A 15,005-nucleotide genomic window follows, 5' to 3' on the forward strand; every position below is an offset into this window, starting at 1 on the left:
TTTTTTTAATGCAGAAGCCGAACACTCGTCTTTAGCCCTCCTCTGTGATTGTGTGTCGCTGAGAGGCCAAGACGCTGTATCCTCGATCTGTTTCCCAGGCTGAGGCTGTTCTCTGCAGCTTGAGAAGCCCCCGGTTCCCCATAGCAGCGGCCTTTTAGCCTCCTTTTTACCTTTCTCAAACAATGGATCCTGCCCCACTCCAAGCAGAAGCCCCTCAAACATTCAGTGAATAAAGTTAGTTCAACATGCAGCCCTTAAAGCCACCCTGAGACTGCTGCCGGGCAGGCACACTCACAGAATTGTCTGTTAATAGTCCAATTAGATAATTGCCATCTTTCACTCCTTTCCCTGTCTGTTTCCCATAAAGAAATGAATGGCACTCAGGGAGGGGGGCAGCTTGAAGGGGGCTTCTGGCCAGCTAAGGTGACAAGAAGGACCAGAGAATGTTCCTTGCACTGCGCCACTGGATTGAATTGAATCTTTGTAGCCTAATCAATGGTCTTATTGGATTACTGACCACTGCTGTGTTCAGAGATATTGTTGCACCGACAATTAAAATAGCTAAGAGTTGGTGCTGGGGTGGGTGGTTAGTGGGCTGGAAGGCGAGCGGTGCAGAGGGGTAGGGACCATTCCAGGGGTATGCATGTGTGAGAAAGTGCAGGGAGCCGAACCACTAATGACAAGTTTTGTTCCCCCCTTTTTTTTTTTTTTTTTTTTTGCATTTTGCGAATGTGTAGGTTAAGATCATGAGAGCTGAAGTCAGTTTGTGGGCTTCAGTCATTTGCTTTCAGGAGGACGCAGTGAACAAGACTTTGCTGGGTTGTTTTGTCTGGCTAGCAAAAAAAACAACAACAAAAAACAAGAAAAAGAAAAAAAAAAAAGAAACAGGACAGCTAAAAGCTTTTAACAGAAATCTCGCCGTCACGGGTCTTCATATATCCAATGTAATATGGATTTAATCCGAAAGTGTTTTCCTCTCTCTTCCTTTTTCTCTGTCTGTCCTTTACCACTGGCAAATTCCCTGCATCTCTTGCCTACAATAGCGGCAGATGTGAGCATTACAGGACAACCTTGAATGGCAGCGGAGCCGAAGAGAAATAGGATCAAAGTTCACAGACATTCGACGGCAATCAGATGCGCAGTGAAAAGTTGAGGAAGAAAATGCCTTCTCGGGTTGTGGTGGCTGAAAGAATGAAACAATCGGGAACTTTAGGTGGCTCTGGAGTAGTCACATCCCTGTGACTGACTATGTTCATGTGAGGTTTCGGGGAGGCTTGGTTGCGAGGCAAGACCAATCATTTCGCTTGATTCCCTGGGCTGTCAACAAACGGACGGGAACCATCAAAACCTGGTCGATTTCCCCCCCAAACAATTTTGAGTATTCACGAGGTTACGCAAATGTGGAGGCAGCAAAATTACGGCAATCAGTTGAAACAGCGAGGGCTGATTATGTGTCGCTCATTTATCAGCCTGATGTCTTCGTAACGAGGAAAGAGGCGCATTGAATTATCATCGAGTTTCATTGAGACGTCCAAGATCATTGGGCAAGGGAGTTGGTCAGTGAAAATAGGGTTTCCTTGGCTGGGTGGCAGAAGTCTTTCACCATTAGATAGCTGATGCTACCTTGCTGCAAGGTGCTGTTTCGAAACTAAACCCATAGTGGTCAGATGATCTGTTGCGCTGTGTTCTCTTGAATTTCCTTCTCTTTTTTTTTTTTTTTTTTAAACCGGGACAAAGGAAGAAGGAAAAAGAGGCGGCCAAGCTGCAGGTCTAAGAACTGAGCATGGAGGTCAGGTACAACCAAGAGACAGAAGCAATGGTGCTGAAGAATGGACTTAAGGAGGGCAAAGATGGAAAGGACTCACAGGGCAGTTTGTCCAAAAGCTTTCTAAAGGAGCAACACGGCTCTTTTTCCTCCTCTGGGACTGTGGAAAACTGCGAGAAAAACAGGGGGAGCGCCGCAGACCCGGACTACTGTCGGAGAATACTTGTGCGAGGTAAATCTTGTTCTTTTGCGTGAACGACCGGAACTAAAAAATGTAGTAACTGTTGTGAGACAACAATCATGACCTGATTTTTATTATTATTATTATTATTATTATTATTATTATTATTACTTTTTTCATTTATTATGTACTTCTTTCTCTTTTTTATTTTTGTTGAATGACAAATGGCTTAATCTGAAATTACAATAAGGTAGCCTTATTAGGCCAAACGTTATTTTTTCAAAAAGCACAGTCATGGACTAATTGGAGTGAATTTTAACAGTTACTAGAAAAGCAATAATTGCAAAGACTAAAGTTACAGTTATTTGCAAATATGAAACCGTTTCTGAAACGGATGTATTCCTCATTGCCATCACTACGTATTTTGGGGGCGAATCTGTTAATTCAATGCTAATTTCTAATTGTGTATCTTAACAACTGTTTGAATCTTGGAAGGAGAAGGAAAAAAATTAAATATGTTAACATTTGTTCATATGTTTTTAAAATATCTTTTGGCCAAAGAAAACTCACTGAGTATGGAAGAATTGTTGTTGAATTTCGAGTTTATATTCTTGTGTTGCACCTTAGTCATCATGTACTGATGCAAATTATTTTCATTCAATTATTATTATACATTAAAGGCCAATGCGATTATGGTAATATAGTATTTTATTAGGGATAATTAATTTTACTCAATAAATAAAAAAAAAACAATGATGGTATTTCCTGAATTTCAGTTAATTCTCCTGCGCTTGAAAAATTTAATGGTGGAAAGAGTTACTTCAATTCAGCAAGAAAGGGGACAACTTTTGCGGTACATTCGATTTCAATTTGGATTATTTACTGGACATTTTTCCAAATGTAATAAAGAAAGGTGGTATTACATGAAAAAGAACATTGGAATAATTTGCGCACATTGAAGTTAATTTATTAATCAATGATTTAGTCCCTCAATTTCTTTAACGCCGTGCAACCTCTGACTTTACGTATTTGCACAGTTTCTGTGTTTTATAATCAGCGTCATCTTAGCTTGCTGCTTCGCCATTCCATACAGTAAGATTTGATGTGCTTATTGACGATAAAAGTATTTGATTCGGAAAGTAAATGGCAAGGCTTGAAATCATTATCATTTCGAATAACCATTCCTATCTGACTATTTTAGCAATAATGTTTATAATCCTGCAGTATTACTTGGAGCTCTGCTTCTCTGTATCTCCCACTATGCAGCACACCGTGTGAGTCAGCTTTGTTGTCATTGTTGTAGATGCAAAAGGCTCCATCAGAGAGATTATCCTACCCAAGGGTTTGGATTTGGACCGGCCCAAAAGAACCCGCACCTCTTTCACTGCAGAGCAACTCTACAGGTTAGAGATGGAGTTTCAGAGGTGTCAGTATGTTGTGGGAAGGGAGCGAACAGAATTGGCCCGTCAGCTCAATCTGTCTGAAACTCAGGTAAGTGACTCATTTTCACCGTCTTTCTCAGTCTTCAATATCATGAATTATCCTTACCTTCTTTCTTTAGTTTGTTCTTAAAATAATAACCATGGAATCATGTCATTTATTGTGTGAAAACAAATTAATTTCAATCAATGTGGGGGTCTCCTGGGCTTTGTTTGGATTTATTATTTTTTTAACAGTGCAATGCTAAATTTAAAAGGCAAGGCAAATTGTGACAATATTTCTTGACTAGCTAGCGCTTTGATATGTATGTGTGTGTGTGAGGGGGGGGGGGTGATGAGGTTGAAAACTGTCACGAGCTTGACAGTAATTTATTTTCATCTGTGTTCAATGAACACGTGAGCATTTAAATCAACATGAAGCAACACAGTAATAAATAAATGATGAGAAAGGCGCCATAGTAATCCTTTTATTGGTACTGTGTTGCTGTGTTCAGCCTCATTAACCCACTCGTTGAAATGTTTGGAAATTCAGAATTTGAACTGGGAGGGCGATCATTGGCATACCGTTCAAGACGATGAGAATACAAAGCAAGAGTTTTCAAACCTTGATTGTATTTCCAATAATTTCAAGTACAAAGAGTGAAGGTGTGGTATTCATTTCAATTTAATTTACCTTGTCCTCACTACAAGGTCAAAAATAGATTTTAACACTTCTCGATATATTTGGCACGTCGTGTTTTATTTGATTCATGTTTAAAATTGGACTTAGTCTGAAAATAGTATTTAGCGAAACAACTTTGACAAAGCTAGAATTTCGAACTACATAAATGTAACTGCCACTCACTTGTGAATCAATGGTTCCCATGAGTGCAACGGACTTTACAGATGAACCGCTCTTTATAAAAGTACGCTTAAGCACTTTTTAAGAATGGAACATTGACCAATTTTTTTCTCAAGAACAGTCTAGATGGAAAAATAATTGTATTTCGTTCATTCTACGACCTCATAATGTTATACAATATAACCTTACAATTTCAAGATTAAAGACTCAAAAGAAAAAAATCTTTAACAAAATATACCTGTATATATATATATATATATTTCTTGTCAACATCTATATAGATACGTAATGTATGGAAAGGTTAGACCAGATTACATTTTAACACTTAATCCAAATAAAGATTACATAGAGCTTATAATGTGCTCGATTGCGACTACAGGCAGCAATGATGCAAGTCGCTATGGAAAAGATTGCGGACAGTCTCTCTTATACGTATGTGTGAGGGGTCAGCTAGAGTTCATGCGTCATGGATGAACTGCGTTTGCACTCTTGAGTTTGACACCATATTTCAAAGCAGGTCAAGCCGTAACGCTGTTGGATTTAGACTAGAAGGAATCATGAGAGTCCGTTTCGAGGCTTTGGTAACTTTCACAATAATGCGAAAGTTGTCCATTTAGTCAAAATCGGCTAACCGTGACCACGTTTTCATCGTAGTTGCGAATTAAATTGTGCAATGAAAACGTGCTTTTCAGCGTGGCTGAAGGCGGTTGACTTTTTGCAGAGGTTTACATGTCAACCTTTTCGCGAAAACATGAATTCGAGGCCCAAAACAAGATTTTGACATTGATTAAATTTTGCTTTGTTTCATCAAAATCACATGCTGCTATAATAATCAATCATTTTTATTTCTCAGCTTCTCCAGGATTAAAAAAAATGCTCTGATGGTATGAGCAGTGGGGTCTTTTATTATCAAGAGAGCATTGTTTACATCAAATGGTTCAAACAATTTGGTCAGTGCAATGCAACGGTAAAATCCGTTTGGCTTGGGAGTAAGTAGTTACGAAAAGTGAACAGAAGCTCCGTCAGAATAACAAATAAAGGACCTACAGAGTCATTAGAATCCCCCCCACCACCCTACCCAGAGACCTGTCTTTGATTCAGTGGTACTGAATTTGAAAAAATATTGAGTTATTGCTGCAGTTAATTGAGATAAACAGATTAATTTTGACAAATGAGCATGAAATGACACACCACCAGTGAATGGGATTTAATGCGCGAAATTGGAAGAACAAATTGAAAATAATGATTTTCTTTGAATTGTTACGGAACTTCATTTACATTCTTGCTGAGCACATTATAATGAATGCACATTACTTTCTGAGTCATTTGTATAACCTATCAATCAATGATTTTTTTAAACTTACGTTTACAAAAGCATACGCTTCCATAATATTTCTTTAAATTAGATTTATGAAAATGATTATGATGTGACTTCATTATTCAATAAAACCACACCAAAACAAACAAAGTGTCTACAATTCAGTACAAGTGGAAAGAAAATAAATAGTTTTAAACACAGTGTATCAACAAATTAAAGATAAATTCACCTGCCCCATCACGCTAAATAGATTTACAAATATTATAATATTTATTTCCCTAAAAGGTTTACAGAATATCTGAAAATGCCCAAAGGGTACTCTCCAGGATCCAAGAAAATGTAAATGGTTGCCAAATGAGTTCTGGGGTACATACTCTTTGACACATTTGTCAACAAGATGGACTAGACAACACTTTGACAGATTATCTCGCTATTTCTGACTAACTTGTGTCACAACTGGAAAGCCAAATATTTCATTTTAACTCAAAGATAATTGATCTGTCTTGTCTGAGATCTCGTTTGATGGACAAACCATTTCCCGATATTTAGGAATTGACTACATCCTACAGTGTTTGTGTCGGCCTTTCTTGCATGTTTCCTGTGTTGGCATACCGAACATCCACCTGTATGTACATGACACTACCTGATTAACGCAACCTTGAAATATAATTCGATTGAATGTTACCCGGGATTTTGCTGATCACCGGCAAAAAAAAAGCTTTGTGTCACATTGAGAAATGAATTAATTAGCAATGCTCTGGGAAAACACCTTTCATGATCTTCACAATACGCAAGTTAATTTGGTATTTAATCAGCATGGCTGTGGAGCAACTGCCATGATTTGCGCAGCGCTCTGCTGTGTGCTTCAAAGGAGTAAGAATGACCCAAAGGTTGGTTATTAGCTGAATCAAAATGATTAAGCTCAAATGACCCCCGAATATTCTACGCTATACATATTTACTCTATCTTTCATAATATTGTACCTGAAATGAATGTTTCACATTACATCGCTACACAGTTCATTCAAATTCATGTTATCCATTTCAATATAGTTCATAAATATCATGTTAACTCTGCTCGTGCATCATCAGCAAATAAGTTGCTTACAAACAAAGCAATGATAAAAATACGCCTTAGGAAGACATCGGAAGAGGGCTGTTGTCGTACCCTTAAGCAAGGCCCTGAACAACCGCTCTCAGCTCATGGGCACAGCACCAGCAACGTCTCTCCTTGCATGCTTCGGCATGTGTCGTCTGTTTCTCTGTATGGTGTGAAAACAAAACTCTCAATCTAATTTCCATGTGATGACAATTCATGAATTCAACAACTCTGTGATTAACCTTTTTTTAAATCTGGGTCAGTAAGTCAAAATGTAATCGTCATTATGATTACATTTACAATAATAGACAACTGAAATACATTATTTGAATTGACTAAGAATTTATTTTGTTGTTGTTTTTTTATGATTATCATTTCCTTTCGTCACTGATTATCCGTGCGAAATGTCAAGGCTTGACTGGCTTTATAGTGAGATGTGTGGAATCCATGTTTATGAAAATAAATGACCAAAAACAGATTGCAATTGTTAGTGTGATGGGTTAGTTAGCCTCTTAAAATAATATAATGACCTAGGTTATATATTGTGAACTTTTTTTTACCTTAGACATCTCCTAGGGATGCTGAGCACCTCTTCTAAAATGTGCTACATCCTTAAACATATAATTCATTTCTTCTCCTGGATTGAAAATACCGGTAAATATAATCTAATTAGAATTTAGTTCTGTTTTTTTGTGTTTTGTGATCTGAAAAAGTGTTTTAGGAGTGCATCATTAGTTTAGGTGAGTGGCAATATGCATTGCCTTGTTACTGGCTAGCGACCAGTTCAGGTCTTTAGTCTGCCCTCTGCCCACAGCCAGCTGGGATAGGCTTTAGAATAAGCGGTTTTGACAATGGCTGAAAGTGACAATATGCATCTGGCACGTGATCACTGTGTCCTTCACAATCGCATTGTTTTTGATTGGCAGCAATTTCAGAATGCCTTTTTTTAATTGATTTTAAAAAAATGTAATTCCTAAATTATCCATTAGGGGTACACTGTTTTAGTCGCAGGAGAGACTAGAGAGGCACATTGTTATTGTAGCAGAAGAAGCAGTCACTGAAGTGCAGTTGAAAACAGATGATGCCAGTGCGCCTTCTGCTAATTACGGTGTAGTCTACCCTCTTTAGCCAAAATGTCTTTGTCAAACAAGAGAAAAGTGGATGGTGAGTGCATTGTTTTCTAAGAAAATGGACCGGTTCTCAGTTATTCACAAAGGTGAGTCTAATCACCAAGTGTCAGAAGGAACATGAAGTGGCGCCACTGGAGACTCACGGTGAAAAAAATACGACCGCTTGCTGGGACATTAGAAGTGAGAAGATAAATGAATTGTTAGTGGTCTGAGGAAAAAGCAGTCTGGGTTTTTTTTTTGTTTTGATTTGATTTATCTTTATGTATTTTGAAGCAGCAGTCGGTTTTCATCCGAAGCCAAGAGGTTAATGACGCAGCAGTAAAAGCCACCGATGTGATTGCTAATGAAATAGCATCAGCATCAAAGCTGTATTCCTACCGTGCGTGCGTTAAAATAGGCATGCAGAAAGCTGCAGAATTCGTGGGTCCCGAGAAGCGACAAGCTTTTTAACAACATCAGTCAGACAATCAATACTTTAAAACACATAGTGAAGACATTTCTTGCATTTTTTGTTGTTGTTGCAGTTGATGAGAGCACTGACAAATGTGTAAAAATGTTGGAGCACTGACATGGCACACGTTGCTCAACTGTGCCTTGTGTTGACAAAGAAAGGGAGGAGGAAGGAAGCAAAGAAGGATGTAAGGAAAGACATGAGGGAGAAAATAAAAGGAAGAAGTGAATGAAAGAAGATGAAAAGAAAGCAGAGAGGGAATGAATGGTCAAAACAGGACAAGGATTTATTATTTGTATTCATTTAGTTAGATTTTTTTTAGTAACTGTAGTTTATTATTTTTGTATGGCACATTGTTGATGTTTTGTAAAAGGATGTTTCATTCATATAAAAATGTTCCTAGTGTACTTGTACTTTGCACAAAACGAAATGGAAAAACATGCACTTATTGTTGTTCATAGGTAATTATGCTATGACTTGTACTGGTCCGGCTTGCTTGACATTTAATTACCGGTAGGCAGTATGTGGCTCCTGAATGATACTGAGTTTGGGGTCTATAGTCTTACGCAATCTTGTGCCTATTTGAAAAATACACTTTTATTTCCTCCATGTGTCTTTGTCTACAGGTAAAGGTTTGGTTCCAGAACCGGCGCACAAAGCAGAAAAAGGACCAGGGGAAGGACTCAGAACTTCGCTCAGTAGTTTCGGAGACGGCAGCGACCTGCAGTGTCCTCAGACTGTTGGAGCAGGGTCGGCTGCTCACACCCACGGGCCTACCAGGCATCTTGCCCCACTGTGGTAGCGGCACTTTGGGCTCAACCCTCCGGCCCGCCTCCATTAACATGGGCAACAACACCAGCAGCATCGGAGGTAGCAGTGGAGCCGCTGGTGGCAGCCCAACTCTACCCGCTGTCACCAACTCCGGGACGGTGCCAGGCCTGCAGAGCTCTGCGGCGGCTCACGGCTTGTTTAGCTTCCCCATGCCCTCCTTACTTGGCGGTGTCACCAACCGCATGTCGTCAAACCCGCTGACCATGGCTAGTTCATTGGCCGGCAATCTGCAAGAACTCTCTGCCCGCTATCTGAGCTCTTCTGCTTTTGAACCTTACTCACGGACCAACGGCAAAGAATCCATGGACAAGAAGATTCTAGACTGATGCTGTCTATTGATGTGGAAGTATGTTTTTTTCCTGTGGAGTTTTTGGGTTGTTATTTGGCTGAACCTGTCTTTATTTTAGTCACTGTCTCATCTGTCTGTGTCATCGAGTTTAGTGATTGTCTGGTAAACGAGAAACATATCAAGACCTCCACACACTCATCTCGTATAGACAGATTTGGTTGTGGAAATGTTGTCTGTAAAATGTTAATGGAGGGGTGATTTTGAGAGGCAATTCTTAAAGGGATAATTTGAAGATCTTTCAGAAAACGCTCTACGTTAATCAACTTCAAATATTCTTTCAAGGTTGGGGGGGGGGGGGGCCCGCACAGTGCATAGGGTTATGACATGACATGACAAAAGGAGGCCAGCATAAAAAGATATTGACTGTGTAATATTATTTAATGTATTGGGTAGTTCAAACAAGACACAAGACGTGAGTAGTTGTAGAGAAAGAAGCTGTTTTGTGTAGCAGTACTGTATGTCAGATGACACGTGTCACAGTCACCTGGTTTTGAGCTGTCTTGTATATTCATTTGTGAGAAACTTGGCTTCAACATAAACATTCAAGAGATGTAGTGGTCATTCAGCACAACTGCTCATTGTCTTCTCAATGGTTTATTGAAGACTGGAATATTTTTATTCAGCGTCTGTGGTGGTTTTTGTCCTCAACTTGCAGTACCCAACCTTTACTTTTGATCATTTTTCTTGTCTGTGATTTTGCTACCATTATGACTTTTGCTGTATCGTCCTTTAGAAAAGCTTAGCTTTTCACCAGCAGTGTGCTGTAGGGTTATGACATGACATGACAAAAGGAGGCCAGCATAAAAAGATATTTCTTGACTGTGTAATATTATTTCATGTGATGATCACCAAAATAGGAAAAGGTTTATCAGCCTCAAGGTTATCAGCTAAAGAAATCCCTTTAGCTCCTTTGTGAAATCCGCGGCCATTAAGGCAGACACACTTGGAGAAAGGTTGAAATGTTTGTGCTATAAAAATACTGCAAATGAGAGTTGTATGTTTTAAAATTGTCATTTTATTGTAAATTATTCAATTTTGTAATTATTATATTAGTATATCTGGTAAATCAAGGATGAATAAATGTACGGAACGGATTGCGTGATCAGTTCAAAGCTATTTAGTGCTGTGTTGTGAGGTTTGTCAAATGTGCGGTCCAAATGTGGATATATATAGACTGTATATCATGTATACTCTTTGGCGACATGCTTTGCATTGTTTCTTTACTTCATCTTCCCATGAATCAAGTTTATTGATACATTCCGTGACTGTTTTATATATATCTAATACATGGTGGTTTGATAAGTATGACACACGATTTTTTTTTTTTCAGTCTCTCAGTGCGCAAAAAGACCACACTCATAACCGTTATCCCAAAGCAGGTCCTCTTTAAAATGTCAGATATTTAAATAAGAGGTTTATAAATAATGTGACAACTGCCTTGTTTCATTAATTTGATACATTTGAATAACGGCTGTTGACATGGTTTGCTCTTTTCCAATATCCTGATATTAATGTCAATTCAATGAAAAAGATTGCTACTCTTATTGTTTTTACCCTTACTGCATACTGTAATGCTATCAGTGTTTTTATCCCCCGAATGTAGACATAATACATTTGGCAACTTGTTGAATGTCGCGTTGACATTGCCCAGAAAGCAGTATTTCTTTAACCACCAGTTCAAGTTCCCTACATTTTGGGCTTCACCTTTGCTCTCATAGTCCTCATCAACCCAGTTACTGCTGCATCCAATTAATTATTATACTCCATTCCAGCTCATGCATATGTATGATGAAAATTGATGTAATTCTTAAGAATAAGGTCGCTCAACATGGGAATCTTTCCGACAAAACTTACTGTGTGCGTGTGTAATCAATTGACTGACTTGGGGAAACAACAAATTTCTTTCTGAAATACCGAGATGGTCGCCGAGCCGGCCAGCTACATTGAGAACACATTGTCCAGCATGTAATCCATTACCTCTACAAAATTATTCAAAAGGGTCGAGTATCAAGAAAAGAATTTTAGATGACACTGGTAGTCATCACAGAGAAATGTGTGTGTGTGTGTGTGTGCGTGTGTGTGTGTAAAAATAAATGTTGAATTTTGCCAGTAGTGCAACATGCTCTCCATTGTATATTGCAAATGTTTTACTGTGTTAATTTGCTACTCGATCATTCAGTAAAAACATACTGATTCAAATTATCACAGCAAACTCGTCTGAGATAAAGGAACCAACAATTTCAATTATAAGAGACAGAATGAATGTATCCAGTCCGTTACATAACACTCATCTTTACATTTTAAAGACATTACAAGATACAATGAAGCAGGTAAAGTGAACTTGTATAATAGGCTATAGAAACATAGCTGAGAAGTACTAGAGGGAAAAAAATGGGACTTTAGTGAGGAGGAAAGTATTAGGGCTCACACTTCTGGGTTTAGAAAAAAAGAAAATCATTTGTTTCTACAGCATCTGTCTTGGGAATCCCCCCCTGGAGAAAGACTGGGGAGTGGAGGTCGCATTTATACTTCCTAACACCCCTCCAACAACACTCCAAAGTCCCTCCCCCCACCCCCATCTATTCTCTTTCTTCACCCTAAGTCTAATTAGGATGAAGAAATGTGTTTTTTGTAAGAGTGTGTGTGTGTGTGTGTGTGTATTTTAGGGTGGGGGTCCTCGAGGCTGTCATAGGAGCAGACCACCAACACATTTTCTCTCGTCACATGGTCCTCAGAGTATTCAAGCTCACGTCGGCGAAAGAGGGGTCACATCCTGTCTTGTTTTTTTCTGTGACTGCTTTTTTTTTTCTGGGTGGTGGGTCTTTGTCGTGCCTTGGGTTTCAGTGCTAACGAACTAACACGCCTCCAGCAACAGTAATCCTAATGTCATTGCACTGCAAAATATTTCAAGGAAGCTCCTTTTGTCTTCACGTGTTTAGGGGAAAAAAACATGTTGCATGGCTTTATTGTCCTGCTTTTTTCAAAATAATGAATCTCATGAAGTACCGGGTAATCAAACAAGTGGAATTGCTGTAGAGATTGTTCAACTTTTGGATTTGAAAACAGAAAGCCATTGTAAAGTATTGCTTTGATGGCTTGAGTTTGTACCTGAGCTTTGTGGTGTGGCCTCAAAATTTTTAGGGATGGTGATTCCATGAATAAATAAATGAATATTGAGTAGAAAAACGAATACAATTATTTCTCTTTTCATTTTAAGGTATAAAATGAAATAGCTTGAGTCGGGAATGAAACAAAAAGACTGTTGCTTAAGAATAACAGAATTACGATTCATAAATAAAAATCCATCCATTATCTGAACTGAGGGTCGCAAATAACTAAAAATACATGCAAATATCAAAACTAACAGTTTTTACATGAAACTAGCAGCCATTATGTTTTGCTTATTCTGAATGATATATGTCCTTCAACTGTGAGCTTGGGCGGCCCGGTAGTCCAGTGGTTAGCACGTCGGCTTCACAGTGCAGAGGTACTGGGTTCGATTCCAGCTCCGGCCTCCCTGTGTGGAGTTTGCATGTTCTCCCCGGGCCTGCGTGGGTTTCCTCCGGTTTCCTCCCACATTCCAAAGACATGCGTGGCAGGCTGATTGAACGCTCTAAATTGTCCCTAGGTGTGAGTGTGAGTGTGAGTGCGAATGGTTGTTCGTTTCTGTGTGCCCTGCGATTGGCTGGCAACCGATTCAGGGTGTCCCCCGCCTACTGCCCGAAGACAGCTGGGATAGGCTCCAGCACCCCCGCGACCCTAGTGAGGATCAAGCGGCTTGGAAGATGAATGAACTGTGAGCTTCTTAAGTTGGTGAAACAGATGAAACTGAAATGGCGAGATTGGTCCTTTCCGATGCTATGTCCTTGGTCGTTGATGTGCCATAAGGTTTTTCTAAGGCATCCAGTCAAATCGATGATTATTGAAAACAACAGCAACATATTAAAAGTCACCAAACCATCCATCCATTTTCCGATCCGCTTTATCCTCACAAGGGTCACGGGGGGTGCTGGAGCCTATTGACAAAGCAAAAGAACTCACAAAGGATATATGAGAAAAGCTAGTTCAAACTTAGATATTCATAAAATTATATACCTGTATATATGATTTGAAAATGCCAGTCTTTCATGTTCAGAACTTCAAATTGATTAAGAAGTGCGAAATTGGTGGTTCAGGTGATGGGTAAGTCACAGCCATGGAGACCAACAAATATTTGAATGACAACCACTTGGAATATTGTTTGGGGTGCTGTGACTCGCGGCTTTCACATGAACTCTGACTGTAAATTTCCCCATTGCGGGCCAAATAAAGGATATCTTTAATCTTTTAACAATAAGGAGGTGTTTGAGCAAAAATGGGCTATTAGGTTAAGTTGCTCATAAAAAGTCATTACTGCACCCTCACAAAACAGCCCATTGTAATATGCCAAACAGCACGCAGACAAGTCTCAAAACTTTTGTCATTTCAAATCAAGTCAAACATTTTTATATAGCTCTTAATCACAAAAAGTCTCAAAAAGCTTCACATGCCCACAGTTGACAAACATGCACAATTAACAACCCTGATCAGGAGGGCAAGGAAACATCCATCCATCCATTTTCTGAACTGCTTTATAAGATAAGATAAGATAAGATAAGATATCCTTTATTTGTCCCACAATGGGGAAATTTACAGTCAGAGTTCATGTGAAAGCCGCGAGTCACAGCACCTATCCCAGCTGTGTTTGGCAGTAGGCGGGGGACACCCTGAACCGGTTGCCAGCCAATCGCAGGTCACAAAGAGACGAACACCCATCCGCGCTCACACTCACACCAAGGGACAATTTTGAGTGTACAATGAGCCTGCCATAGCATGTTTTTGGAATGTGGGAGAAAACGGGAGTACCCGAAGAAAACCCACACAGGCCCGGGCACCCGGGGAGAACATGCAAACTCCGCACAAGAAGGCCGGAGCCGGGATTGAACTCACGACCTCTGCACTGTGAGGTCAACGCGCTAACTACTGGACCACTGGGCCACGGCAAGGCAGGGAGGGGTGGAGGAATCAAAACACAAAACAAAAAAAAAGAGAAACCATGAGAAGGGGCCGCGGATGGGGCAATCCCCCATCCAGGATGCAGCCGATGTCAAGTTGGCAACATTTGACACAATCTTGTGGTATATGTTCATTAAAATTATGTAATATTCCATTGATCAAGATGAAACAAGAAGACAAGACCGACAAGACTTCTGAGATATGGTTCCACCTCGAAACCCAGCCCCGATTGGTTAATGAAGAAATCTTCATAGCACCTCCTCCGAGTAGGTGATCCACCCCTTGTTCATCTCAGTTGGTGCAGATTTTGTCAGAGCAGAAGCCGTACAGCTACATCCAATTGGTTCATCATCGCCTTGCCCCCTCTCCAGATGAGGGAGGTGCGGGAAGGACAAACAGAAGAAGCGTCAATCAACAGGCCACCATTTAGTTCAGTTCAGTCCAAGCATGTACAAATGAGCCTCAAGTTGGGTTTTACACATTTCTACTCAGGTAACAACTCTAATTTCCTTGGATAGGGCATTCCAGAGCAGTGGAGCCCAAAAAACATTCAAGAACAGGGGTCACC

General features: G+C 39.8%; 1 protein-coding gene across 3 annotated transcripts in view; it reads left to right on the plus strand.

Moving 5' to 3' along the window:
- The first annotated feature begins 596 nt into the window (after nucleotides 1-596).
- The window catches only part of vax1 (ventral anterior homeobox 1), a 95,542-nt gene continuing 81,133 nt past the window's right edge, over nucleotides 597-15,005 (plus strand). For 2 of the 3 annotated variants that reach the window (XR_007964998.1, XR_007964997.1), the window contains exons 1-3: nucleotides 597-1,997; nucleotides 3,250-3,437; nucleotides 8,850-9,494. Coding sequence is in view for 1 of the 3 variants with exons in the window: in XM_052081155.1 (XP_051937115.1) it covers nucleotides 1,784-1,997; nucleotides 3,250-3,437; nucleotides 8,850-9,380 (933 nt within the window). In the remaining 2 variants the exon portion in view is untranslated. Of the gene's footprint in view, nucleotides 1,998-3,249; nucleotides 3,438-8,849; nucleotides 10,706-15,005 lie in introns of those variants that run through there. The other variant, XM_052081155.1, reaches the window with a different exon arrangement.

The sequence above is a fragment of the Hippocampus zosterae genome, chromosome 11 (assembly GCF_025434085.1).
Source record: "Hippocampus zosterae strain Florida chromosome 11, ASM2543408v3, whole genome shotgun sequence".
In the NCBI taxonomy this organism is placed as follows: Eukaryota; Metazoa; Chordata; class Actinopteri; order Syngnathiformes; family Syngnathidae; genus Hippocampus; species Hippocampus zosterae.